Source organism: Furipterus horrens, unplaced genomic scaffold (genome assembly GCF_987537825.1).
Source record: "Furipterus horrens unplaced genomic scaffold, mFurHor1.1.pri manual_scaffold_2, whole genome shotgun sequence".
NCBI lineage: Eukaryota > Metazoa > Chordata > Mammalia > Chiroptera > Furipteridae > Furipterus > Furipterus horrens.
This window is the reverse complement of record NW_028327172.1, coordinates 44,895,389-44,920,560: the sequence shown is the minus strand read 5'-3', so window position 1 is coordinate 44,920,560 and position 25,172 is coordinate 44,895,389. Positions and strand designations below refer to the sequence as shown.

Below are 25,172 nucleotides of genomic sequence, written 5' to 3'. Positions count from 1 at the left end.
AGGTGTTACTGAGCCCTGTGAATTTGTAAGGAAATAGCTGCACCCATGTGAGCCTGTGTGTGTACGGGAGGGTGTCTGAGGCATGCTGGGGTGTTTCTGTGAAGGTGTGAAGGCTATGGCTGTGCAGTCAGTTCTGTGTGCTGTTGAACGTGTATGCCTTGTGATAAGGAGTGCCTAAGGACAATTGATCCAATTTGGGAGTTACATTGTTTGGAAGCAGCAGCTTCTGTTGTCCAAGGGCAGAGACATATCTCTGTGATCAAAATGTGTCTTCATCCTTGAGCAGTGGGAAGGATCAAAGGGAGGCTGGGGGCCGGGGAGAGCGATACCAAGTGAGCATGTGGGAGAAAGCCCACTGCTCCCTGCTCCTGGGAACGCAGGAATGGGGGGGTAGGGGGACTGAAGCCGAGAAGATGAAAGGGTGAAATCTGGAGCTGAAGTCTGGACTCCTCTCTGTAGCCTCTCTGAAAAATGGACAGTTAGCCCATTGGGGGTGAGGGTGGGGCTCATTCTCTCCCTCTCTCCTGATGGTCTCTACCTATGGGGCATGGCTTTTCCTGGAAGGCCCTTCATCTCATTGGGCCAAGGGCACCCTCCTCTGAAATATTATGCGTCTCCAGGCTGTCCCCATGTCACCGAGTCCAGCCCCCCTGCCTAAAAGAGCCTGACAGATTAGAGTCGAAGACTGAGACCCCTGGGTCTGCTCACTTTGCTTTAGGCTAAGCGTCCCCAGGTTCTTCAGTCTTAGTCACATGAAGGACTTGGCTTCCAATTCTCTCCTTACTCTAAGTCTCATCTTGTCCTCAGCTGGGACACAGTGCACTGGGGATGGTCTAATCAGACTGTAGAAAGAGGGTAACTGTCATGTTCTCTGTTCAGGTTAACAGATCTTTATCAATATGGCCTGCAGTTTCAGCCTTTTAATTAATTACCAGCCATCACACTAGGGGCTTGTGCTGAGATTGTGGTCCACTAAGACCCTCAACCTCATATTATTTTCTCATGAATGAGGGTCAAGCCATGTCTCTTTCATTCCATAGATAATCACTTTCCTTTTTGAATGCAGATCCAGCCATCCACAAGGAAGACATCAGAAAAAAACTTCCAAGAGCTAGTGGGGAGGGCATGGCTGAATGAACAGTATGAGTCATGATCTTGCCTTGGCCCTGGATCCCCTGTTCTATTACCTTTCTCTTTGATCATCATGGCTCTGGTTAAGTTAATAGAGTAAGAAGCAGGGACCTTTTTGTTTCTCTTCCAGCTCTCCAAGGACGGTGCCTATTCCTGGGATGGGAATGCTGAGGCAGTCAAGGCTGACTTCTCCTCCCCACCCCCACCCACACCCCCATCTGGATATGGGCTGGCCCAGCTGTGTTTCTTCCACCTTGTGGGCTTATGCATGCCTTGAACTCTTGCTACTCCCAACCCAGTCCCTCATTAGGCTGAAAAATAAGACTGGGTGAGACCACCTCCCTCTTGGGGAAAGTGAGTAAGACCCACATTTGGCAGGTATTTAGCTGAGCTCCTACTCTGTGTGGATAATCTGGGAGGCACCTTGTAGGGCTCAGTTTCATTTTATCTTCACATCAACCTGTGGAGGGAGATAACCATAGTTGCCCCCTATTTATAGATAAAGACTGAGGCTCAGTGACTTGACTAAGGCATGTACTGCCAATAAATAGTGGGTCTAGAATTCAAATTTGGGTTTTTGTTTGTTTGTTTGTTTGCTTGTTTTTCTTTGTTTTACTGTGTAAGTTTGTGCTTTCCTTGCTGTGCCAGTGTTCTCCTTGACTAAAGGACAAGAAACCTGAGGTTTAGTCTAGATTTGACCTTTGACTCACTGCGAGTCCTTTGCTATATCCCTGGCCCTTCTCTGAGCCCCATTTTTCTCATCTGTAAGATGACTGAACTTGGACATTCAAAGGCCTTAAGATTTGTTGGATTCTGAGATCCTGAGATCCTGGGATTCCAGTGTCTGAGAGCCTTGGACTCTGGTTTAAGCTGGGAGCTTGTGCTCAGATGGGGCTGCTCTGGTTGGCTTGGCAAAGGCCCTCACCGCCCTTTCCTCTCTTCTAGGATGCTTTGCTGAGCCTGGGCTCTGTCATCGATATTGCGGGCTTGCACCGGGCTGTCAAGGAGGCCCTCTCAGCCGTGCTCCCCAGAGCGGTAGGTGCCTGGCTCCACATTTCCCCTGCCCCCAAAACCTTTGCCCAGCTCCTTGCTGTACCTCACACAGGATCAAGAAGGGAGGAAGAGAAAGGGTCCCTGCCAAGAGGACTCTCGTGGGGAAGTGAAGGGTTTGGTTGAGTGTTTGGGGAGGGCTTCCTAGAGGAGGAGGTCTGAAGCTAAGCCCTAAAGACTGAATTTACATAGGAATCCTGGAATGTCTGAGACAGAGGCAGCCTTTGAGCTTAAATGATAAGATCATGTCTCAAATAATAGAAGGGATCACCTAAGATGGCAGCTAGTACATAGTGGGATCATATTGGCTTTGGAACATGTACAGCAGGAGGGATTGAGGGCAGATGTGGAAAAGAACTTCCTTGATGATAGGCCTGGGTGGTACTAGAATGGGGCTCAGCCTTGATGAATGAATCTGTGCCAAGTTAAAGTGTCTTGCCTGGATACAGTAGGCTAGACAAGATGATCTCCAGAAACCTTTATGTTTCTCTCTAACCCATTCCAACACTGTGGATGAGGTTGAAGATTGAGGCAGGTAGAGAGAGGGTGGCTGCCTGGGGCCATGGTCACCTGGTCATCCTGGTATTTTGAGCCCAGAGTGTCTTGGTAAGGAGACCTTGCACCTCTTTAGCTGCCTCAGACCACTCCCCAACCTGGCTCCAATGGTCACTGTTCATCCTTTAGGCAGTAGGATGGATAAACTGACCCTCAAGACCCAAAGCAGTGTTTCAATTGTGCCAGACAGAGGGAAGCAGAGGATTTATCAATCTGGAGATAGAGGTCTGACCCAACCTAAGGGGCATGGAAGACTTCCTAGCGGAGGAGATGCCTAAACCGAGTCCCCATATCCTGGAATGGGGACTCTAGATACCAGCCAAGGGCAATCTCTGCTTCAGGACATAAGGGTAATTCAGAAAGTGACCCCAACACACCCAAGGCCAGTTATGTCTGAATCTGCTAATGGGTAAACTACCTGAGGTCCAGAGATGGTGGATGCTTCCCCCAAGGTCACACAGCATGACAGAGATACATGGGGCTTAAAACCTAAGCACCCTCATTCCCTCTCCTCAACTCTGCCTTCTCAAAACCTCCTAGAAGTTCAGAGTCTAGGAGGAGGGCTAATGAGTGAGCTTTATTGAGCATGAAATTGTCAGGAAGTGGGTGGTATGTTGGCACCCAAAAATAAATCCTCCCAGAGAAGGATGGGACTGAGGTAACATCTGGCCTGGGGTGGAGACACATCTGGGAAGGAGAGGTTAAGGAGGGTGGCAAGTCAGCATCTATAAGGCTGCCCGGGCCCCTCTGTGGCCATTGAGGCTGTCCTGGGAGGGGAAGGAGGAGGTGACTGGCCAGGCCTTCACAGGCAGGGTGCCTCATTGTGCTAGCAGAGATGCCCTGCACTGAGTTAATTATATTCCCAAAGCTGGGTGCTGGACAGACAGCTGTGGTCCAGGTGACTAGGTTCCTGGAACAGTTGGTAACGTCTACCTTGGCTCATTCAAGAGACCTGTTTGAGCTGGGGAAGCCCTGACTTTGGCTGGTTTTCGTGGAGAGGCTCAGCCTTCAAAGAGCGTTAGGGAGATGGGAGGTCTGCTCTGACCTCAGACTGGGGGCAGGGTGGAGGGATCTTCCTACAGCCCCCGCCCCCTACCCTGCCTCAATGAGGACTGCTGCTAACACTTGGCTCTCTCATCAGCACCTATTGTGACAGGCAGCCCTAAATGCAGATGGTGCTGATGTGTCTGAAAAACTTCCCTTCTTCTCTCCAATAAACTCAGCTAATTTTAACTCAGAGGCTGAGGAGAGTGAGGGGGTGGGAGGCAGCCGGACACCGGATATGACGTGAGAAGCTGTCCTCTCTGCCACCCCACCCCCAGATCATCCACCACTCTCTCTGCCAGGAAAGGACTCTGTGTGACCCTGGGTGCTGTGGGGTCTCAGTCTCTTAGGGACACATCCCACAGGCCCTTCCCAGGCTGCTAAAAGGGCTAAATGACAAGGAGGAGGCTGGAAATAGATGAGGAGTGGGTGGCCTCCTTCCCACTGATTTCTTCATCCCTGAGCTCCCCGTCTGGACCCTCACTCAGGAGGACAAGGGGGCTCCAGGCCTTGCCTGTGTCTGCCCCTCTCACTCCCCTGTCATCCCCAACCCACACTGCACTGCATCTGGCTTGGATTCTCTGAAAGAAGGACTGTCCATCTCCTGGGGGTTTGTGAGAGGGTAGGGGCTGACTCAGGGCAGCCAAAGGCAACAAGAGTGGCTGGTAGGATTGTGGACTCACAGCAATGAAAAGCAATTGCTATTGCTGAAAAGGATTCCACACTCACTGAGGATGGGCCTCCAACACCTAGCTCATATGTCACCTCCTCCAGAAGCCCTCCCTGGTACTATCAGCAGAGCTCTCCATTCTCCCACTGAGATAACAGCACCCCTCAGGATACTTAGCTGAGCATGTGGATGCCCCCCACAAGGGTATGGGCTCTGCTGGACAGCACTGGCATCTGGGTCTCCCTTGTCATGCACAGTGTGGTCAGTCAAGATGCTCTGCAAGGCTGTGCTGAAAGGGACTTTGTTGTAGAACCCTAAGAGTAGCCAGTCCTGCCCGAAGAGAATGTAGATTTTTGCGTGTGGGTCAATGAAGGCAACTGATTTTTCCAAGACCTGCTGTGGGCTCTTGGAGAGGGTGGATTGACAAGCTGAAGACTTGACAAGCTTTGAGCAAAGCTTTGATCTCACTCTGGGAAATGATTATTCCTATCTCTCAGGGCTCACCTCTCACCCCCTCCACCCAGCACCAGCGCCTGGCACCCTCTGCCCAGCGTAGTTTACAGGCCCTTCCAGCTCATCCCCTGCTGATCCCAAGCCCACCTCCTGTGCCCCTACCCTCACTGCAGTTCCATAAATGCTCAGTGCTCTCACCCCTACATACCTGCTACACAGCCCAAAATCCATTCTTCTGTGCCTTGCCCACTCCCTAAATGAGTCTAATTTCCATTCCAGTTACAACTTAAAAGCCACTTCCTCCAGGAAGCCCTCCAGCTTGGGTCACAATGTATGGTATCTTGTAGAATTGCTGAGGTAGGAGGAAAGATTCTAGGGCATTCTGAGTCCCTCCTGCAGTAGGGCCCTGAGTGGACACTCAGTTATTGTTTGCTGAGGCTGGAGTCACAGCAAGGAAACATCCTGGGGTGGAGGTGGGAGATTTTTCAGCACCTTCAGCCTCTCAGATCCCGTCCCTAGTGACTTGGATTTAGGGTGATAAGTAAGAAAAGCCAGCAGGGTCATGGATAACTGCCTGCCCAGAACCCCTTCTAAGCAGAGACAGTGAAGTGGTAAGTTTGTAAAGGAATATTCCCACCCTGACTGCATTTAGATTTATCCGGGGAGTAAAAACAAATCAGAAGCCTGAACCAACTCCCAGAGGGTCCGTGACCTTATCACCCAGAACTGTGTATAGGCTGGAACTAGACAGCTGAGAGGACCTCTCCACAGGGTCTCATTTGTGCCTCTGTTTTAGGAGACTGTCTACACCTACCTGCTGGACAGGGAGTCCCGGCTGGTGTGTGAGGACCCTCCCCACGAGCTGCCCCAGGAGGGGAAAGTCCGGTGAGCCATTCTTTCCCCTATTGCCCTCCCTTGTGGTCAAGGATCTCAGGCCTGGAGCACCTTTCAAGGTCATCTGGTTTGTCCCTCCCCATCTGACCTTGACTTAAGCTTCCCTGCCAGGTGGGCTTTCTTGGCTGGGCCACTGACTCCGGGCTAGAGGGGAGAAACAATATCTTCTTTTGTGTTGGGTTGGGGACGTGGACAGCGTGGAGAAAGCGCCAACTGATAGGTTTTCTCTGAGAGAGCTCTTCTACATCGCTGCGGCCTCCCCAGAGCTGAGTCTCAGAATGTCAGGGCTACAGTTTATCATTGAGAACCCCAGCAGGCTGGGAAAACTGCCTGGAAGGTTCTCACAGAATCAGAGTTTGGAATGGCTGACTGCTAGACTTGCAGGAGTACGTGGGTATCTGAGAACAGAGCTCAGAGGCACTGTCCTGCTGAGGGTTCTGGAGCCCAGTTGCCCGCGTTTAAATCCCAGCTCCCTGTTTGCTAGCTGTGTAACCTAGGGAAAATTCCTTAACCTCTCTGTGCCCTGGGTTTTCTTGTTTGTAAAATGGTGATAATAATAGTTCTTATCTCATAGGGTTGTTGGGGGAATTAAATGAGTTTATCACATGAAAAGCACTTACAACTATATGAATGCTCAAAGTCTGGTTTTGTTTTCATTGTGGTAGAATGTTAGACTCTCTGACTTTAGGACTGTAGGCTCAGTGCCCTCTGGTCCCCTGACACCTCTGAGCCTAATGAATTCAGTCTCCTTATTTTCTGGATGAGCAAACATCATGAAGTGTGTCCAATGCCACACACCTAGTGTGAGGCAGAGCCAGGCCTGGGACTTGGTCTCTTGGCTCTTGGCTGTTCAGGGAACAATGAGGGAAGTGGAACTTGTCAGATGAGAAAGTGCTGACAGGCAGGAGTGCTGGTCCAAAGGAGGGCAGGGCATGGAGGATGTGCTCACTGACTTCTAAGCACCACAGGGCTGTCGAGGGCCAGGGAGCACTGGGCTGGGATCTGGAGGCTCAGTGGGCACGGAGGTGCGGGGGTGTGTTACTGGAGGGCAGCCCTCCACTGCCTGGGGGAGGACTTTTCCAACAGGCCGGAAGTACAGAGCTGTGTCTTTTTCAGGCAATAGATGAGGCTGGCAAGATCCTCTCACAGAGGCCATGGGAAGTACTGCTCCTTGGGGTTGCTGAAGGCCCTCATGCTGGGCCTGCTGATGGTCCTGGCTTGGAACCCTGGGTCCCTGGGTGCTGGTCTCTCCCCCCGCCCTTCCCGATGGAAAGGGTTGGCATCTCTCCAGTACCCCACAACTTTCCCACCTCCTGTCCTCCCATTTGATTTCTTTACTGGGTGGGTGGTGGGTGGCACTCCCCTTCAGCATTTCCTGACAACTCCTCCCCTCAAGGACTACGTGAATCAAGCCAGCTGTGCCCCTCTCTGGCCTCTACTGTCCCATCTGTAAGATGGCAAGATAGGGCTGGAAGATCTTTGGGATCTTAAGGAAAAAACAAAACAAAACTGTAATGTCCCCTTTTCTTTTCTGAGCCAGCTAGCTCCCCCACCCCTAATTCTCAAGAACTTTGCTTAACGTGAGCTTGTCCTATCCAGGAAGTTTCTTCAAAGAGGCTAGGAAGGCCTTCCTGGGAAGCAGGCACAGGATCATCAGCTCAGAAGGTGGGAGCATCCCGCAGGGTTCACTCTGCCCCTTCTGAAACTGCGAACACTCCCCTCAGGCTTTCTGCTGCTGGGGCTGGGGTCCGTGGTCCAGGCATGTTGGACGGGGCTCAAATCCTTTCAGTAACCCCCAACCACTTCAGACTCAGTGAAGCCTTTGGAAAAGGTACCAAAAAAAAAGAAAGTAAGTAAGAAAGAAAAAAAAAAAAAAAAACAATTAGGAGTGAATGTTTCAATGCAATTAGCCTCCATTTCAGTGGGGATGGAGAGGGGCGTGCCTGCTGGGAGACAGGGCTCAGAATTCCCGGGGGTGGGGGTGGGGCATCTGAGGAGGTGAGGCTGGTGAGATGGGAGGGGGGAGGGGCATATCTTGGGACAAGGAAATCAAAGTTCATTGAGGCTGGCAAAGGGTGGGGGTAAGGTCAGCACTCCCCCCCACATCTGGTTGTGAACCCACCTCCCCCACTAGGGCTGAGAAACCTAAGAATGTGGAGGAGGGAAGAGCACTGGAATGGGAGTCAGACAGGCCTCTGCTTGTCACAGTGCCCTGCACACAGGAGGAGCTCAGGGATTGCTGGTGGCCCCACATTTCACAGTGGGTAACCTTGAGAAAATTACTTTCCTTCTGGCCTCAGTCTCTTTTTCTAGAAAATGGGTGGGGTTGGGTACAGGGTGCTTCCAGGGGTATCCTTGGTGGCACTGGCTCCAACAGGAGGCCAAGGCACCTGCCTGCAGAGGCGGGGCCTGAGGTACTGGCAGTGCCCAGTGCAGGGGCTGCTCCTCCAGGAAACCCTGGAAGGCTGGCAAATAGCAGCAGGTGTGAAGGGGAGGCGGGTCACAAAGACAGATAAGGGCCAGAGGAAAGACAGAGTGGGCTGTGTGAGAAGGCAGAGTGGAGATGGGCTGAAGGACAGTGAGGAGATTCCCAGTGGCCCAGCCCTGCCTGCCAGGACCCCTCCCCCTCCCCTGGCTTGCAGACGCCCAGTTTCATCCTTCCAGTGTGTTTGGATTTCCTGCCCCCATGCTTGGTGTGCTCTCTCCTTTGCAAAGTCCTTCCCTGCTGTCTCCATCTCAACCAGCCCACATTTCCCTTCTCTTCCAAGGCCCAGATGGAGGCCCTCTAGGAGGCCTGCTCCACAGTTCTCTCCCACTAAGGAAGATCCAGTTTTCATGTTTGGGCCATACTCAGTCCATCTGCAAGCAGAACCCTGGGCTGGGAGCTGGGAGGTCTGGGATCCAGAACAACGTGGCTGACGTTACAATCTCATGTACTGTCTCCTGGGCCTCAGACTGAACTTCATTGTGATGATAGGATCAGACACCAACAGATAAGGGCTGGTCCAGCTCTGGATTCCAAGGGCAGCTAGGGGCCTCAGGACTGGGTAGAAGAGAATCCCGGAGGGCTGCCTGGGCCAAGCGCTTAGTGAAAGGCGTCACTTCCCTCTTCCTGGTTCCCTTCCTCTCTCTCTCAGCCTACTTCAGTCCCCAGCTTGACTCTTCCCTCTTCTTATTGTGCCTCCTACCATCTTAAAGCCTCTGATTACCCACTGTTGAGTGAAGCAGAATCTAGGGCCTTTTAGCTGCAGCCCCAGCTGGTTGTCTATCTCCACTACCATTTAGGGGTTCCCAGGGCTCAACCTTGAGAAATGTCTTCCTCAGAGCTAGTCCTCTCTCACAGCAGAATCTGTCTGTCCATCTGGTTTATCTCAAGGGATACAGGGTCTGTTCCCATCTGTCTGTTCCCATCTCTGGAGTCTCACACTCTGGGAGAGCGAGAGGCAGAGGAGGATCCAGGTTCTGGCCAGAATCATAATTTGTCTCTGAGAGAGAGAGGAAAGGTCAGAGCAGGGTTGAGGCTGGGAGGAGGGGTATCAGTAAAAGGGTTAGGGTCATACCAAAGAAGGGTCTCAGGAAAGTGAAAAGTGGCCTGGACATCCAGCTCTTTCCAGGCCATTGACCCCACCAACAGAAAGCCTTTCCGTCTACCCTTTCCACTAAACAAATAGTTGTTAAAAGGACGGAACTGCCATAAAGTCCACACCCATTCCTCTCTCTGCTCCGTACCCATCTGTCTTTATCTTCAGTGGGGCAGATCATGACCACCCAGGTGCCTGGGGCTGTGTCATTAGCCTTCAACCTGGACAGCTGGCCCCAGGTTGTGGGTTCCCCTCAGCCTGGAGAGAGAACAGGGAAGTGGGGGATTCAGGAGGGGAAAGGAGACAGGCAGATTGGGGGGTCTCGGTTGAGGAGAGAACCATTTGCGGTGTGAGCAATAGACGAAGCCCCCACCCCCATCTGTGGAGGGGACAGCAGTTCTGGGGAAGGTGCAGCAGGGGAAAAGAGCTCAGATGGAGGTGGGTGAGGGGAGCATGGTCCGTCCGGGGCCATGGGATGTGGCTGGGCCAGGGAGGGCAGGATGCGGAGCAAGGCGCCAAAGTGTAGAACTCCTGAGGGCTGAGGATCCTTGGAGGCCCTGGCAGTCAGTGGGAGAGCGGGGCCCCACCAAGTTTGACCTGCCCCAGCTGAGCCTCTCCTGTGCTGTCAGGAACCACTGAGACTATGGGGTGCTCACTGAGGCCGAGTTTCTGGTCCTTCAGATTCTCCCTGTGTAGTGAGAGTTTTTTCCCAGCAGCCAGCAATCAAACCTGACCTTTACTTTCCCATGCTGAAGTCTCTCTCGGGTCTCCTACTGCCCCGAGGATCAAGCCCAGCTCCCCAGCTCCCTGACCCCACCTCCCGTCTTGCTCTCTGCTGTCCGGCCACACCAAGTCCTTGCAGTTGGACCATCCAGCAGGCACACATTCTTTCTCTCCTCCAAGCTTTTGCACATGCAGTTCCCTCTGCCTACACCTCCCTTCCTGTCTGCCTTGTTAACCTCTGCCTGTCTTTTAGGACTCAGCTCAGATGTATCCTCCTCCAGGAAACCTGCTCTGACCCTACTTCCGTCCTGCACCTGGGTAGGCCGGGCCCACTCTCCCTCCGCTTTGTCAGAGCCCTCAGCCCTGCACCCCAGCGTGGGTCTGCGTGCCAGTCCCTGCATGGCATGGGCACTCCTGGAGTCAGGTGTATTATCTGCCTCCTCTTATCTCAGTTCTCATCATGAAACCTGACCCAGAAGGACCCTGGGATGAACACTTCATGGAATGAAAGACTTAAGTAGAATGGTCCCATAGCTATTTAGTTGAGAAAACTTGATCTGGCTCTAGTATGGGGGATGGATTTGAGGGACCTGACAGGAGGCAGGAAGCTAGGCTGCTGCTGCAGGGTCAGGGGAGAGGTGACTCCGTGTGAACTGGGCAGTGGCTCGGGAATGAAATGCCGGGAAAAGTTGTGAGAGATCCATGGGCGGTGACTCACCCATTGGTGGGGGGAGGTAAGAAAGAGGGGGGCAGCTAGGACAGTTTGTGGACAAGCCACTAGGGACCCAGTGGATGGCTGTGCCACTTTGTGGGTAGTGATGGCAAGGGTAAGCTCAGCTTGGGACCGGGTGCCTTTGACAATCTCAGGGACATGCAGGGCAAGCCTTTAGAACAGTGGTTCTCAACCTTCCTAATGCCGCGACCCTTTAATACAGTTCCTCATGTTGTGGTGACCCCCAACCATAAAATTATTTTCATTGCTACTTCATAACTGTAATTTTGCTACTGTTATGAATCATAATGTAAATATCTGATATGCAGGATGTATTTTCATGGTTACAAATTGAACATAATTAAAGCATAGTGATTAATCACAAAAATAATATGTAATTATGTATGTGTTTTCTGATGGTCTTAGGCGAACGCTGTGAAAGGGTCATTGGACCCCCAAAGGGGTCGCAACCCACAGGTTGAGAACCGCTGCTTTAGAAGGTCACTGGGTGTTTGGAGTTCATGAGAAAGGAAACTGGAGAGTCATAAGGCCATAAACACAGAAGAAGGAGTTTTGTACAGAAGAGAAGCTGAGGGTAGATTCCTTCATCAGGGTCCCTTCAGGGGAGAGAGGAGGTCAAGGCAGACCTGGGTCTGGTGAGGGGTCGGGGGTAGGAGGGTTGGAAGTGAAGGGCCAGGGGTCAGTGGGATGAAGCTGCTGAGTCCACTAACCAGCAACACAGGGAGCAGTGCCACCTTGTGGCTGTCCAATAACCACACTGTCCCAGGCCAACTGGCTGGGTGGGGTCCACAGGGGGATTTGGCTGAAGGTCACCAAAGCCAGTCCCTGGCCTCCATGAAGTCCCAGACTTTATCAATTTTATCCTCAGAAAACGTGGCTGCCATTGCTCTCCTGCCACCCTAGATTAGTACTCCTTCCTGGGGTGATTGGCACAATCACAGCCCAGAACTGGAGCCCAGCCCACTGGGAGCCTTAAAGGTCCAGGGTGTGAGTCTGGAAGGTGGGAGACACCGCTGGTGCCTCATAGGTTCTTAACAAGGGGCCAGGAGCGAACAGGTCTGGTTCAGAAGGCTACGTGACCTAACTGAGATGCTCAACCTCTTTGCTCCTCGATTTCTCTAGCTGCTGTAATCTCCTGATTGGGAGACTTGCAGGTGGACAGCTCTCTTTTCTTCATCTGACCTTTGCTAGGCTCCCTTTAGTGATTGCCCCCCATCCCACACACACGGGAGTCCCAGTCCCGAGCTTCTCTTCTAGGTAGGCCAGCAGTTCCTACAAACACAATTAAGTGGAGGCAGTGTGAGAGATGAGGAACCCAGAACAATTAGTCATCAGGGACTGACATTTGGTGAAAAATCAGGCACTTAATTAAGCAGAAAGAGCCAGAGGCTGAAGTTAGGGGTTGGGGAGAGGATGTTATGTGTGGTGAGGGCAGAGAGAAACTCACTCTTCCCACACCCACCTCCCCTTCCGTCCATCACACCTATGCCCTTTGCCTCCTCAACATTCATGCCAACTCCCTATTGGAGGCTCACACCCCCTTAGGTCTTTAGGAAGGTTCAAGCATACTAGTTAGGAGTATGGGTTCTGATGCCAGCTGCTAGGTTCAAATCCTGGACCTACCACTTACTAGCCATGCAACCTTGGACAGGTTACTTAAGCTCTTGGCACCTTCGTTCTTCTACCTGAAAATGGAGATGATGATAATACTTAATTCAGAGGATTGTTGGGAATTCTGAGTTCATCTATGTAAATTGCTTGGACTATGCAGGGCATAAGGCGAATGTCTGATAAACTTTAGTTAGGTTGATTATCTGGGAGGCTCTCGGAAAGTGTAGGTCGCCCGCCTAAGGTCAAGTAGTAGCCACGGTAAGATTCAACCCAGGCAGCCTAGCTCCAATCCCTTGCTTTCCTTGGTCCAGAGATTTGAGCTAGCTCCTAAGATCCCTTTCACATAGCTAGGCACCAGAGGCCCGACTATGGCTGACTAGGGTCCCTAACTCTTATTTTTGTACTCCCCTCATCCACCCTGCAGCAGGTCAATTTGTCCAGACAGTTGCAGATGTGCAGGGGCCAACCTGCTGCGTGTTCCCGGGCCAGAGCTTGTTCTCTTTGATCCAGGGACTGAGTGGTGGGATCATGTCCTTTTTTCAGAGAGGCTGTGTTCACCCAGAAGCGGCTGGGTTGCAATGGATTGGGCCCCTCAGATCTGCCTGGGAAGCCTTTGACCAAGTTGGTGGCCCCACTGGCTCCTGACACCCAAGGTAAGAACTGGGAGCTGGGCAGGGGCAAGGAGGGACTGTGGCCCCGGCTCTCCAGATCATGTCTGTCTCCTGTTTCCATCTCTCAGTTTCCTTCTTTCTTTCGCTCTGTGTCTGTAGCAATCCCTCCATCTAATTCTCTCTCTGTTGTGCTACTAACCTCTCTCGGCCTCAGTTCCCTGATCTGTAAAATGGGGACAACAGACCCTACCTTGTGCGGGTGTTGTGAAGAGGAGCAAATAAGATAACGCATGTTAAGGGCCTGCCGCATACGAGGGCTTGGTGGCCGGTGGCCACAGTGATGATGTGTGTGTGCCTGTTGCTTGACAGGCTATAGCTGTTGTCATGCTCTCTCTGTCACTGTCTCTGTTTTTCTTTCTCTTGCTCTCCGTGCCCCCTGTCCGCCATGTCTCTGCCTCGTGTCTCAGTCTCTCTAGGTCTCTGTCCTCTGTCTCGATGTGGAAAGTGCACAAGACTGGGAGTCAGGAGACCTGACTTGCTGTGTGATCTTGGGCAAGTCACTTCCCCTTTCTGGACTTCAGTTTCCCAATCTGTAAAATAGGGGTGCTCAGCCTTACCTGTCTCCCTCCCTCTCAGGGCTGCTGGGAGGATCTCAAGCAGGTTGTCAAGTGAGGGGGTTTCCTTCCACGTAGGGGGTCTGTGCTGTGTTTGTTTTTGTCGCTGCCTCAGGACTCCCCTCTGTTGCTCTGGGTCTCTGGGTCTCACTGTGTCTCTGTCCCAGCCTCTCTCTGTCTGTGTCTTTGCCTCCCTCCCCGGGTCCTAGCTCAGTATCTCTGAGCCTCGCTGGCCCCGCAGGACCACCTCATTGCCCTCTCCCCTTCAGTGCTGGTCATACCGCTGGTGGACAAGGAGGCTGGGGCTGTGGCAGCAGTCATCTTGGTAAGGATGGGATGGGGAGAGGAGATCAGAGGAAGGGGCGGTGGATGGAGGGGTGTGTGTGTGTGTGTGTGTGTGTGTGTGTGTGTGTGTGTTTTGAGAGCAGCAAGCTGGGCTGGAGTTGTAAACGTGGGGGTCTGGGAGAAGTCTGGGAGAAGATGGGCAGGATGAATTGCTGGCCCAAGCTTGTGGGCTGGGCTCTATTGCTCTCCACACTCTTCTCTCATATGGAGGGGGTTGTTCAAAGTCTTTTTCCTGTCCTAGGAACAGAAGGGCTAGCACCCCCAAATCACCATTATCTCAATAAGGATCCAACTTGGGGTGCAGACAGATACATGAGCTGGCCTTGGTACACCCAGGGACTCCTCCGAGCTCATTAAAACACAATTAAAGCTTTCTGAGGCGTCTGACCTTTCCAGAGCTGCTGGAGGGGGAGGGCGGGGGAGGGGGAGGATGTGCCATGGGGAGAGAAGGGGAGAGGAGAGGAAGGAAGGGGTATTTGGCTTGGTCTCCTCAACGTCCCATCTGCCCGACTGACTGAGACATATACCCCCCGGTTTCTCCCACCCCCCAGCTTCTGTTCCCCCAGGGAACAGATCTGCTGTTGGCACAGAGTTCTGAGCACAGCTTCCCTCCCTCCTTTGGTCCCAATCTGTGCCAGAGCTGGTCTCTTCGAAGAGGACCAGGGCTGGGGACAAGTGCAGGAGTGGAGGTGGGAGGCGGTGGCTTGGGGTCACCCACGTTTATTGAGGGAAAAGAGTCTGGGGTGTCAGGTTTCTGAGAAGGACTCCCTGTGCTGGGGCTGTGAGGACTGGGTCAGAAGAGAAGCAACTCCCCCAAGGGGAAGACATCTGGAAGGTGGTTCATCCTGTGGACAAGAGGATGTTTGTCATGACTGCTGTTCACCTTGTCTCAGGTTGGGCCAGGAGTCCAGGCTTCAGCCTTTCTCCTGGGGAAGAAAGGCCTGTGTGTTTGTGTGTGTTGTGTATTGGGGAGGGGATGGGGTCAGATTACTTGAATGTAACTCTCTCTAGCAAACCCCTGCTTCGGGCCCTGCTCCAGGCTGTGTGCTGGAGCAGGGAGAGGAGTCAGACCCATTTCTGCCTTCTAGAAGCTCAATCTGGAGGAAGGCAGGAACACCCTCAGACCCCTACTGGCCAAAGGAAATAAATGCAAGTGCTCTGGTGGGAGAGGCTGGAGCAGCAAGGCATGCCTCACAGTTGGAGGTTGTGTCTGAGTGGGCTTTGGGGCCTGGGGAGGAGGTCGACAGGCAGAGAAGAAGGGGAATGATATTCTAGACAGGGAACAGTATGAGCCAAGGCAGGGTGGGGAGAAGGGTGATGGGAGTGTTGAGGGAAGGCTGTGATCCTAGTGAGGCGGAGGTGTGGGGTGCATGCTGTTGAGCAAGATGCTACCTGAGACTTCGGCTACCAGGAGATGTTCCCAACAGCCAGCCGATCCCTCACCTCCTCAAACACCGCTGGCAGTGAAGAGCCTTTGAAAGGTATTTTGATTATTTGGTCTGCCTCTTCTCCAAGCCTGTGCCTTCCTACTCAAGTAGAAAAGCACTTCTCCAGGACACCCCTGTCCCCAGTGCCTACACATCTGACAGATTCTGTCCTGTTGCTCTGCCCCAGTACTCCCAGGGCCACAGGATCTCACATCCTCTGAGAGGCAGTACAGGCAACCTTGAACCTCCCCACTACCACCAGATCCCAAGGGCAAAGGGTATAGGGCATACAGGAGGTGCTACAGGGCAGATGTTTTGGGAGGGCTGACTCACCAGCTCCTTCCTTAACAAGTCCTATTTCCCTCTCTGAGTCTGCTCTTGCTATTCATCCATCTACACATCCATCAATTAAAGGCATATTTCTCAAGCAGTGCCAGGCTAGGTGCTGCAAACACAGCAGTGATGGAGATAGACCAGACTGCAGGGGTTGGGGAGACAGACAAAGAAGGGGGCAAAATAAGGATAGAATTGCAAATGATGGCAAATGCGGCAAGGAAGCCAGGATGTGCTGCGAGGAATACTGGGGCCTAATGGAAATGTGGTCAATGGAAGACTCTCTGAGAAATGCACCAGCCAGGTCCAGGACTGCCTGGGTAGGTTCTGGTCCTCTGCAGCTTGCAACTCCAGGCACCGTGGTTACAGATTCTTTGTGTGAAGAACAGAGTCTTCTTTGGCTCTGTTCTTCAGTTCTGGGATAATAAGTCCCTTTGAGGAGTGGGCGGCATTTGGTCTCTGGCATTTGATGCATGATGTGTGCCCACGCTCCACCGCCCCCCCCGCCCCCCCGCTGTGCCAGCCACTCCAGCTCCTTACATGGGGATTAGCCACATTGAACTTGGTGCGAATGAGTGGTATAGGGGCTGTGCTGGGTTCTCAGCCCTTTCAACAGCCCTAGTGCCCACCACTGAGTGTTACCACTGGGCCCCAGACAAGCTCCCTGATTAGCAAGAGCAGGTGCAGGTGTGTTTCTGTTGGTGAGCAGAAAAGCCATGTGTGAGTGTTGGTGATGGTGTGTTTGCATGTGTGGGGAGCAGAATGTGTGCATGGCTCTTAGGTGTGCGAACTCAAGTATCCTATATACAGTTATGAATGTACACATGTGGATGGTGTAGAAGCTGTGGGTGTGGGGATGTCTTTGAGTTGGTGCTGCATTGTGCATGTATTTGTGTGCATGTGTGCACACGCCTGAGTATCTCCGTGGGAGAGTGAGTGTGAGTGTGGGTGTGTGTGGTGGGGGCACTGAGGGTTGTCATGAGAGAGTGCGTTGTGTTTGTGCACGTGCTGGGTGGGGAAGGGGTGAGGCAGCCCAGGAGTGTGTGCTAGGGTGAGGCGAGGTACGGGGGTGTGGAGGGCTCCACAATTCCTTCTTTTCCCCTGGCCTTCGGAGACTCTCATTCAGTCTCCCAGCTCTGTGCTGGGACCAAACTATTTTGGCAGCCCAGGAACTGGTTGCCCCCATAGACTTAGAGGGGTCCCAACCCTCCTTTCTTCTGAGAGATGGGTCCCAATGGAAGGAACAAATAAATGTCCTCCCCTCATCTACTGACAATAAAATGCCAGCATGTGTATGTGAACCACATGCAAATGAACCATGCCCCAACTTCTTTCAGCTCCCTGTCCCATGGGAAGGAATCATAGGAGGTGGCCTCAGGTCTTCCTGCCTCCAGCATTGCTCCCTCCAATTCACCTTACATCCCATAGGCCATGGCCCTCAAGCTAAAGTCCAATCCCTGGGCCTGGCACTTAAGGCCCTCCCTCCTGGGGCACCATGGACCCCACTCCTGCCATTTCCTCATCTCCCTGCACCAACTTCTACCCAGCACTGCCAGGACAGCTCCTGCCTACAGTGTCCCCTCTCTTCAGGCTCTACTTGTCCTCCCCATGGTCCAGTGCCAGTTCGGGAAGCCTCTCAGGTGCCCTCCCCCTCTGAGCTCCCACAGTCTTTAAGTTCCTATCCACCCAGTCTGCCTTCTCCTTCTTCAGTATGAGGTTCTGCACCCCCTAATAAGATTCCCCCACTCCATCCTGCCCCAGCCAGGTGTGAGCTTCCTGGGAACTTGCTGGTCTCCTCCTCTCCATCTGCTCCTGGCATGGGACCCAGAGCAGAGGCAGGCAGGCATCAGCGGAGGGAGAAGGGAGGATGAAGGAGGGGACCCCAGTGCAGTCCCTGTGGGGTGCCCCGCAGGTGGTGAACAGCTCTGAGTAGGCACCACCAGAAACTGGTGACGCAGATGGAGAGTTTTGCTAGCAGGGCTTATAGTGGGTCACCAGACTGCCACCCCTCCCTCTCTCCCTCTCATTTTCTGTGTCAAGCACCCAAGCAGGGTTTGGGGAAGGGACTTCACCGAGTATGAAAGATGAGCCGAGGGGATTTCTGGTAGCTGACACAGGGAAGTTAGGGCGGGACAGGTTAATATGGATGCTGATGAGACCCAGTTTAGAGAGTGGAAGGTGTGGGCAGAGAAGGTAAGAGAGCAGTTGGTACTGTCCCAACTCTGCCACTCAGCCTTTCTGGGCCTTGGTTTATCTGCAAGGTGGAAGCCTGCCCTACTGGATGGTGAGAATCACATGTAAAGCAAAGCACTTTACTTCTCCATTCATTCATTCATTCATTCATCCATCCTCCCAAGGTCTTAAGGCATGGTAGATGCATCATAAATGCTGGACCTCTTTCCTTACCCAGACTCAGGGGCAGCTCAAACCCCAACTCAGAAAGGATGGAGACGGAAGGCTTAGGCTACTAATAGCACTGATTCCATAATCAGGTCCTGAAGGGCTCCATGGCTGGGAGCTAAAGAGGAGCCCCAGGTCACTCCCCTCCCCTCACTATACACCTGAATCATGCTGTTACCGAACAGTGACTGAAAAGGCAGAGATCAGAAGTTCCACTTTTATTTGGATTAGCGTTAGAAGGCTTCCTGGAGGGGGCATATTTTTCTGAGGCCATGTGTTTGGTCAGAAGGACAGAGTTATCACTGAAGCCCACAGGCTGGAGTATGTATGTGTTGGTCGGGACAGGTGTGTGTCAGGCATGGGGAGGGTCCTCTGGCAGAGAGGGGAGGCTAGGGAAGGTCGCTGCTAGTCCCTCTCCGACATCCCTCCAGGTTCACTGTGGCCAGCTGAGTGACAATGAAGAGCGGAGTCTTCAAGCTGTGGAGAAGCATGTGAGTGGGGATAGGGCTGGGGTAGGATGGGGCTGCTGAAGACCCACATCACAATGGGTGAGAAGATGATCTGGTCAGGGAGCTAGACAGACCTGGGTTCCAGTCCATCACCTTTGGGAGGTGTGACCTTGAGCGAGTCACTTAATCTCTCTGAGCATAAGTTTCACATCTGAAAATGAGGATAAGGAAAGCACTGACCTACGTAGGGTACTGGTGAGATAAAGCGAGTCAAATACCTTGTCAGTAGATAGGAAGGACTACCTACAGAATGATGCTGAGGCTCGTCATGAGAGATTTTCTGAGATTTTACATTGTGGCTTTAACAAGGACTTAGAATTCCGTTGCTAGTGACACAGAGAAACCTGACCTTGGCCTGTCTTGGAAGAATCTGGGACTAGGGGTGGAGACAAACCCTGTACCTATCTGTTCATGGAGGGAGGGACACTCCAGAGGCAGTGGGAGCCCACAGGAGGGTGGAGCGCGGGGGAAAGGGTTTTTGGGGATGGGGGTGGGGGCGATGGGCTCCGCAGGCGTAGGAAATGGCTCGAGCAAATGCGAAGAGTCCTGAGGCGGGGAGCGCGGTAAAGGTGGGGAGAGTGGCTACCTGACCGTTTGGCCCGCCGCAGACCCTGGTGGCCCTGCGAAGGGTGCAGGCCCTGCAGCAGCGCGGGCCCGGCGTGGCCCCCGAAGTGGCCCAGAGCCCCGCGGCGGGGCCGGCGGGAGACCACGAGGGCGGAGTTGCATACACCCACCAGGACGAAAAGATCCTGCAACTGTGCGGTGAGGACCCGGCAGAGACGGTCCTGGAGTCGGAACCGGGCCGAACCTGGAGGGGTGGGGCCTAGGTGTTGGGCGGGGCCTTAGAGGTGGGGCGCGGCCGAGGAGGGCCGGGGTAGATCTATGGGCAGGACCCGCAGGTGGAGCTGGAGGCGGCACAGGATTGGGGGAGTCTAAGGGCCCTCTCTATAATCCGCGCCCCGCCGTTTCAGGGGAACTTTACGACCTGGACGCCTCTTCCCTGCAGCTCAAAGTCCTTCAATACGTGAGTCCCTTTGCCCCTGCCCCCGTGCTCCTCCCGGGACCGACGACTTCTAGAGCTCTCCATCTCAGTTCAGATTCCGACGTCCCGCCTCTCGGCTCTCCTCCACCTACCAGAGGAGCCCCAGAGGGACGAGAGGGTGGGGAGTGGGGTTGGCCCAGATCCGCGGTCAGCCTCTCGCTCCTTGTCCCTCCCTTTCAGCTGCAGCAGGAGACTCAGGCATCCTGCTGCTGCCTCCTGCTGGTGTCCGAGGACAATCTCCAGCTCTCCTGTAAGGTGAGGGCCCAGGTCCACGGTGGGGTGGGATGGGGAGAGGGACCTAGGTCTCCGAGGGGAAAAACCTTGTTTATCCTTTGACGGGTCGCCGCCCCTCTGTCCCTCAGGTCATCGGAGGTAAAGTACTGGAGGAAGAGATCAGCTTTCCGGTGAGTCCTGTGTCGTCCCCTGTGTTGGGGTCTGCAGGACCAGTTCAGGCGAGTTAGGCATACCTGGGATCTGCTAGAATCTCTTGGGATCTGATGAAATTATCTCAATCTTGGGCTCTACTTAGAAATGTTATGAGAGCTCACAGTCTTTCTTGATCAGGATCCAGTAGGAGTAATCTCATACAAGCGACAGAAAGGTTTACTTGGGAGCAGTTCAGTTCTGTTGGGGTGTTTCTGGATTTGGTTCTCTAGAATCCACTGAGATCAATGCGAATCTTGGAGTCTGCTTTTCTCTCTCCTAGTTAGGGGAGACCTTAGAGTCTTCCATCAGGCATTCTGGTCAGGAGCGGAACACTGCACCCCCTTTCTCAGTGTCGACTCCATCTGCCATTTAGACTAACTTAAAAGGTCCTTGAACTTCCAGACTTTGGAGTGAGGAGTGGGGTCTGAGATTGCCTGACCTCAGCTGAGCTGGCCCTGACTCCGCCTCTCTTTACTCTGCAGTTGACAATGGGACGCCTGGGCAAGGTGGTGGAAGACAAGGAGTCTATCCAGCTGAAAGATCTCACATCCGTAAGCCATGGCCTGGATGGACCAGGGGAGGAGGCAAAGGGAGAGCACACTGTTCAGTCTCCAGGGCCGGAATTTCTGGGACAAGGCAGCCTAGGAATGCTGGAGACAAGACTGGGGTATTTTATTCCAACCCACCCCATGTCATAGTACTTCCCACCCTGCAGAAGCCCCTGAGAACCACCTGTTGCAGAGTGTGGTGGAGGGCGGGGTCAAGGAAGCATCCTCTCGCCCTCCTCCCCTGCCCTGATTCACCTCCCCTTTGCAGGAGGATGTGCAACAGCTGCAAAGCATGATAGGCTGTGAACTGCAGACCATGCTCTGTGTCCCCGTCATCAGCCGGGCCACGGACCAGGTGGTGGCCTTGGCCTGTGCTTTCAACAAGCTCAGAGGAGACTTGTGAGTCTGGGTGGGGTGATGTGGGTCAGGAGGTGAGATGAGAGCCTGGACAGGGTTCTACTAGGGTAACAGTGCTGAAAGGGTACTAGGCAGGGGGTGCTATTCCAGCAGTGGTGGACTGAATGGTTTGTCATTGCAAGGGATTATGGGATTATAGGAGGGTGCTAGGCTCCTGCAGCTGCTGCAGCTGAGGCACAGATAACTGTTGACTCACCCTTTTTAGCTTATGTAAAATCATGTTTCTGTCCAAGTGAACTCCGCTTCTTTTTGCCCATTTCCTGCTGTTGGGTATTGGCCTTCCCCCCCACTTGCCATCCCCTGTTTTGGCATTTTTGCCAGAACTCCCTGATGGAGGGACAGTGAGCTCTGGGGAGGGTGAACTCTCTAGGACCTGCAGAGTGGGTCACCGACACAGAGGACAATGGCTAAAGGGAATGCAGGCTTGAGGGCCGGGCTAAGCTGAGGGTTTCTATAGGCACTGACAGGGCTGCTGCAAGAATCATAAAAACCGAGTGGTGGGCAGGACACAGAGTCAGGTAAACAGGTTTAGTTAGGAAGATTATCTCAAGAACTGAGATCAGATTTGTGATCTAGGGGTCATACCATAAACAGATTTCATATCCTATACCAATTCACTAATTGGCAGTAGCTGCCAGCCTGAAGCACTGTGTTGAGACTGCATCTTAGTACTATGATTGACTAGATATGTCTGTCCTGGGAGTAGGTTCAGGATGTAAATGCTGCCACACTTGGTTCAGCAGGTCTAGCAGTTAGGGCTAAGTCATACAGGTGGGAAGGAGCAGGCAGGTGAGGGGTTGCATCCTGATTCTAGGATACAGAGAGATACTGACAACATGCTTGGATCCTGAGGCTCCAGAAGACAGGCTGGGTTTGAGGGCCTGGGGCTCCTGCAGGAAGTAGAGACTGGGAATGTTAGGACTAGAGAAGTGTCAGAAGCCCAGGGATAGGGTCTGCAGGGGTGGGCAGAGATCTGAGAGTCATAGGTCTGTGTAGTTCCAACGTGGAACTCTGTAGGCAGTTGGGTGGACCTGGGGAAATAAAGAGTGAGATGATGTGGGGTCTGTGTCATTTGGTCAAGGTGGGCATCCTAGTGGTGGGAGAATTTATGTCATTTAATAAACACACATTGAGCACCTACTGTGTCCAGCTGTGTGCTCACCAGATGGCCTTAGAAAGGCCTTTCGAGAGAGGAGTGCAGAGTGAGTCGGGGTCCAGCAGAGGCTGTGACCTCTGGCTGGTGGTTGTGGGACTGGGTTCTAGACCGAGAACTGGACCTAGAGGGGAGGTGGTATCAGAAAATAAGTGAGATGGGACCTTGGTGACAGCCCTGAGGCCCAGAATAGGGTCAGGGTCATCTCTGGGTTCCACTTATTTCATGGAGTGAGTGCTGAATGATTGCACGAGCCAAGGTGGGGTTTCACTCAGAGCACTGACTGCAGAGAAGCTGCCTGGAGTTCAGAGAACAGGGACTCCAGAGTCCCTTCAGCGGGGAGTGTGGTGGGGCTGGTGGCAAGGGCAGAGGTAGAGTACAGTTAAGACATTTAGCAAACACTTCCCAAATATCTCCCCTGTACCAGGTTCTGCATTGGGCATGGGGTGATACAGTTATGGTTCCTGCCTTCAAGACTTAAAGTTTATCTTCAGGGCATAGAGTGAGGTGGGTGGGAAAGGTATGTATTCTAGGCAGAGATAACAGTGTGGGGCAAAGCATGAAGGTGTGAAGGAACTGGAAGTTTTCTCAGAATGATGAGGATTCTAGTACGGCTGAAGCTGGGAGATGCCCAAAGATGAGGGGGGAGTCGGTGGAGAGTAGGACAGTGGCAAGAGCTGGACAAGACAGGGCAGTGCCACCCCTCATCCCTGAACCTGGAGGGACCTCTGAGGAGGAACAGGAGAACACTCAGCTCTGGCTTAGGCACGTCTCCAGTCTGAGGGAGGAGACCCAGCCTCAGTCTGGGTAAATCTGAAGTCAGGGGACAGAGACATGGCTGGGCTTCAGGAATCGATAGTCTGAGAAGGAAAACACATTTTGGTCTGAGGAGAATGACTCCCCCTTCCCCCATTTAGGGAGCCTCCAGTCTGAGGGAGCTGCCCCAAGCCCCCTTTGCAGTGAGCAGCCCCAGTAGCGGAGCATGGTGGTTAGCTGGTAGATCTCTGAGTGGGCTTCCTGGAGGGATGGAAGTGAAGATAAATGGGGAGAGACGTCTGTCATCAGCTCCCTCTCTGATGACCATGCCTCCCTCCCCAGATTCGCGGACCAGGACAAGCATGTGATCGAGCATTGCTTTCACTACACCAGCACCGTGCTCACCAGCACCCTAGCATTCCAGAAGGAGCAGAAGCTCAAGTGTGAGTGCCAGGTGAGTGACCTGCCTTGTGCCTCTCTCACGGACCAAGGTGCCCAGCTCTCCACCCCAGAGATTCATCTACAAGGGAAAAGCCCATGTCTATCTGGACCCTGGCAGGGGGATTACCCAGTGACTTGGAGGCCTCTTAAGGAGGGAGGTCACTAGTTCCTCAGGATGGCTACTGGCTGCAGGTACTGTGTGCGACCACCCTCTAGTGTTCAACCTGGGAACTAAAGCAACCTCTGGGCGGCTGGAGCCAAAGATGAATGCACATCTGAGACTCTAGGTTTCTATATGCTTTCACTGGCGCGATTCCTCCCACTCCTTCACTTAGTAGCCAAATGACATAATTAGACTCTGCCAATCTCCAGCATGTGCAGAGAGTCCTAGGAGAGAAATGAGAAGCCCCTGGGGATGTTGCAGGCAGGGAGGTTGGAGAGGGTCAATTTCTGTAACCTAAATTCCTGTGATCTCTGTTTTCTCCATTCCAGGCTCTTCTCCAAGTGGCAAAGAACCTCTTCACTCACCTGGGTGAGCGCACTGTCCTCCTCCATGCCTGGTTGTGGGATGGGAGTCGGGGCTGGAGTTTGGAAAGGAGAGGTGGGCGGGCTTGGCCATGGTATTCCAGTCCAGTCTCATGATTGGCCCCCATGCTTCTCCCTCACAGATGACGTCTCTGTTCTGCTCCAGGAGATCATCACAGAGGCCAGAAACCTCAGCAATGCGGAGATGTGAGTGAATTTACCCCTGAGAGGGGGAGAGAGGCCCCAGGCCTCAGTCATTATCTTCTCTTTTCCCCCTCCACTGCCGTCTGTGGGGCCCCATCACATTTTGTGGGATCCTTTACTTCATGCCTGTGATCATCACTAGACTGTAAGGTCCAATGACAGCAAGGGCGGGGCTCGCTTTGTGGGCCACGGGTCCTCAACTCCCAAGAAGTGCATGGCACAGACTAGGCGCTACAAAAAAAAAAGGAAAAAACAAAACAAAACAAAAAAAAACCATGGGCTCGACTAAGGTCTGGAGTCAATCAGCCCTGAGGAAAGTCTTTCATCGTGGATCACTCTTTCCCGGCCTCCAGTTGTGAGAAGTGGGGGTGGTTGGAGAGGGTGTCAGGGCCCTGTGGACCAAGGCCGTCTCCCCACAGCTGCTCCGTGTTCCTGCTGGATCAAAATGAGCTGGTTGCCAAGGTGTTCGACGGGGGCGTGGTGGAGGACGAGGTGAGGCAGGGTCGCGCGGAGGGAGTGTTCCTGTGGTCCTGGGGGTCAGCTGTTCACAAGGGCACTGGCGAGCAGGTCGGACAGGTCTATGACCCTCTCTGAGGCCAGCCACTAACTTTTTCCTCCCAACCCACGCCTTCCACGGCAGAGCTATGAGATCCGCATCCCGGCCGACCAGGGCATAGCGGGCCACGTAGCGACTACGGGCCAGATCCTGAACATCCCGGACGCATACGCACACCCGCTGTTCTACCGAGGTGTGGACGACAGCACCGGTTTCCGCACGCGCAACATCCTCTGCTTCCCCATCAAGAACGAGAACCAGGGTGCGGACACCTGGCAGAGGGGCGGGACGGGGCCAGGCCTGGGCGGGGTCTGAGCAGGATGGGGCGGAGCCAGCTAGAGGGGTTGGCAGCCCTTCCCCACAGCTCTAGCGTTCCCATTCCCGTAGCAGAGGCACAGGTTTCCCAGGCGTGGGAGGTCC

At 53.4% G+C, this 25,172-nt stretch overlaps 1 protein-coding gene across 2 annotated transcripts in view; it reads left to right on the top strand.

Annotated features, from left to right (window-relative positions):
• PDE2A (phosphodiesterase 2A) overlaps nucleotides 1-25,172 on the top strand; it is an 89,646-nt gene that overhangs the window by 56,811 nt on the left and 7,663 nt on the right. For both annotated transcript variants that reach the window (XM_090265092.1, XM_090265098.1), the window contains exons 3-18: nucleotides 2,077-2,166; nucleotides 5,700-5,788; nucleotides 12,989-13,098; nucleotides 13,940-13,995; nucleotides 18,607-18,666; nucleotides 19,293-19,446; nucleotides 19,656-19,708; nucleotides 19,907-19,981; nucleotides 20,089-20,130; nucleotides 20,635-20,703; nucleotides 20,969-21,099; nucleotides 23,369-23,480; nucleotides 23,960-23,999; nucleotides 24,136-24,199; nucleotides 24,616-24,688; nucleotides 24,837-25,014. In XM_090265092.1, coding sequence (XP_090121218.1) covers nucleotides 2,077-2,166; nucleotides 5,700-5,788; nucleotides 12,989-13,098; nucleotides 13,940-13,995; nucleotides 18,607-18,666; nucleotides 19,293-19,446; nucleotides 19,656-19,708; nucleotides 19,907-19,981; nucleotides 20,089-20,130; nucleotides 20,635-20,703; nucleotides 20,969-21,099; nucleotides 23,369-23,480; nucleotides 23,960-23,999; nucleotides 24,136-24,199; nucleotides 24,616-24,688; nucleotides 24,837-25,014 — 1,396 coding nt within the window. The remainder of the gene's footprint in view (nucleotides 1-2,076; nucleotides 2,167-5,699; nucleotides 5,789-12,988; nucleotides 13,099-13,939; nucleotides 13,996-18,606; nucleotides 18,667-19,292; nucleotides 19,447-19,655; nucleotides 19,709-19,906; nucleotides 19,982-20,088; nucleotides 20,131-20,634; nucleotides 20,704-20,968; nucleotides 21,100-23,368; nucleotides 23,481-23,959; nucleotides 24,000-24,135; nucleotides 24,200-24,615; nucleotides 24,689-24,836; nucleotides 25,015-25,172) is intronic.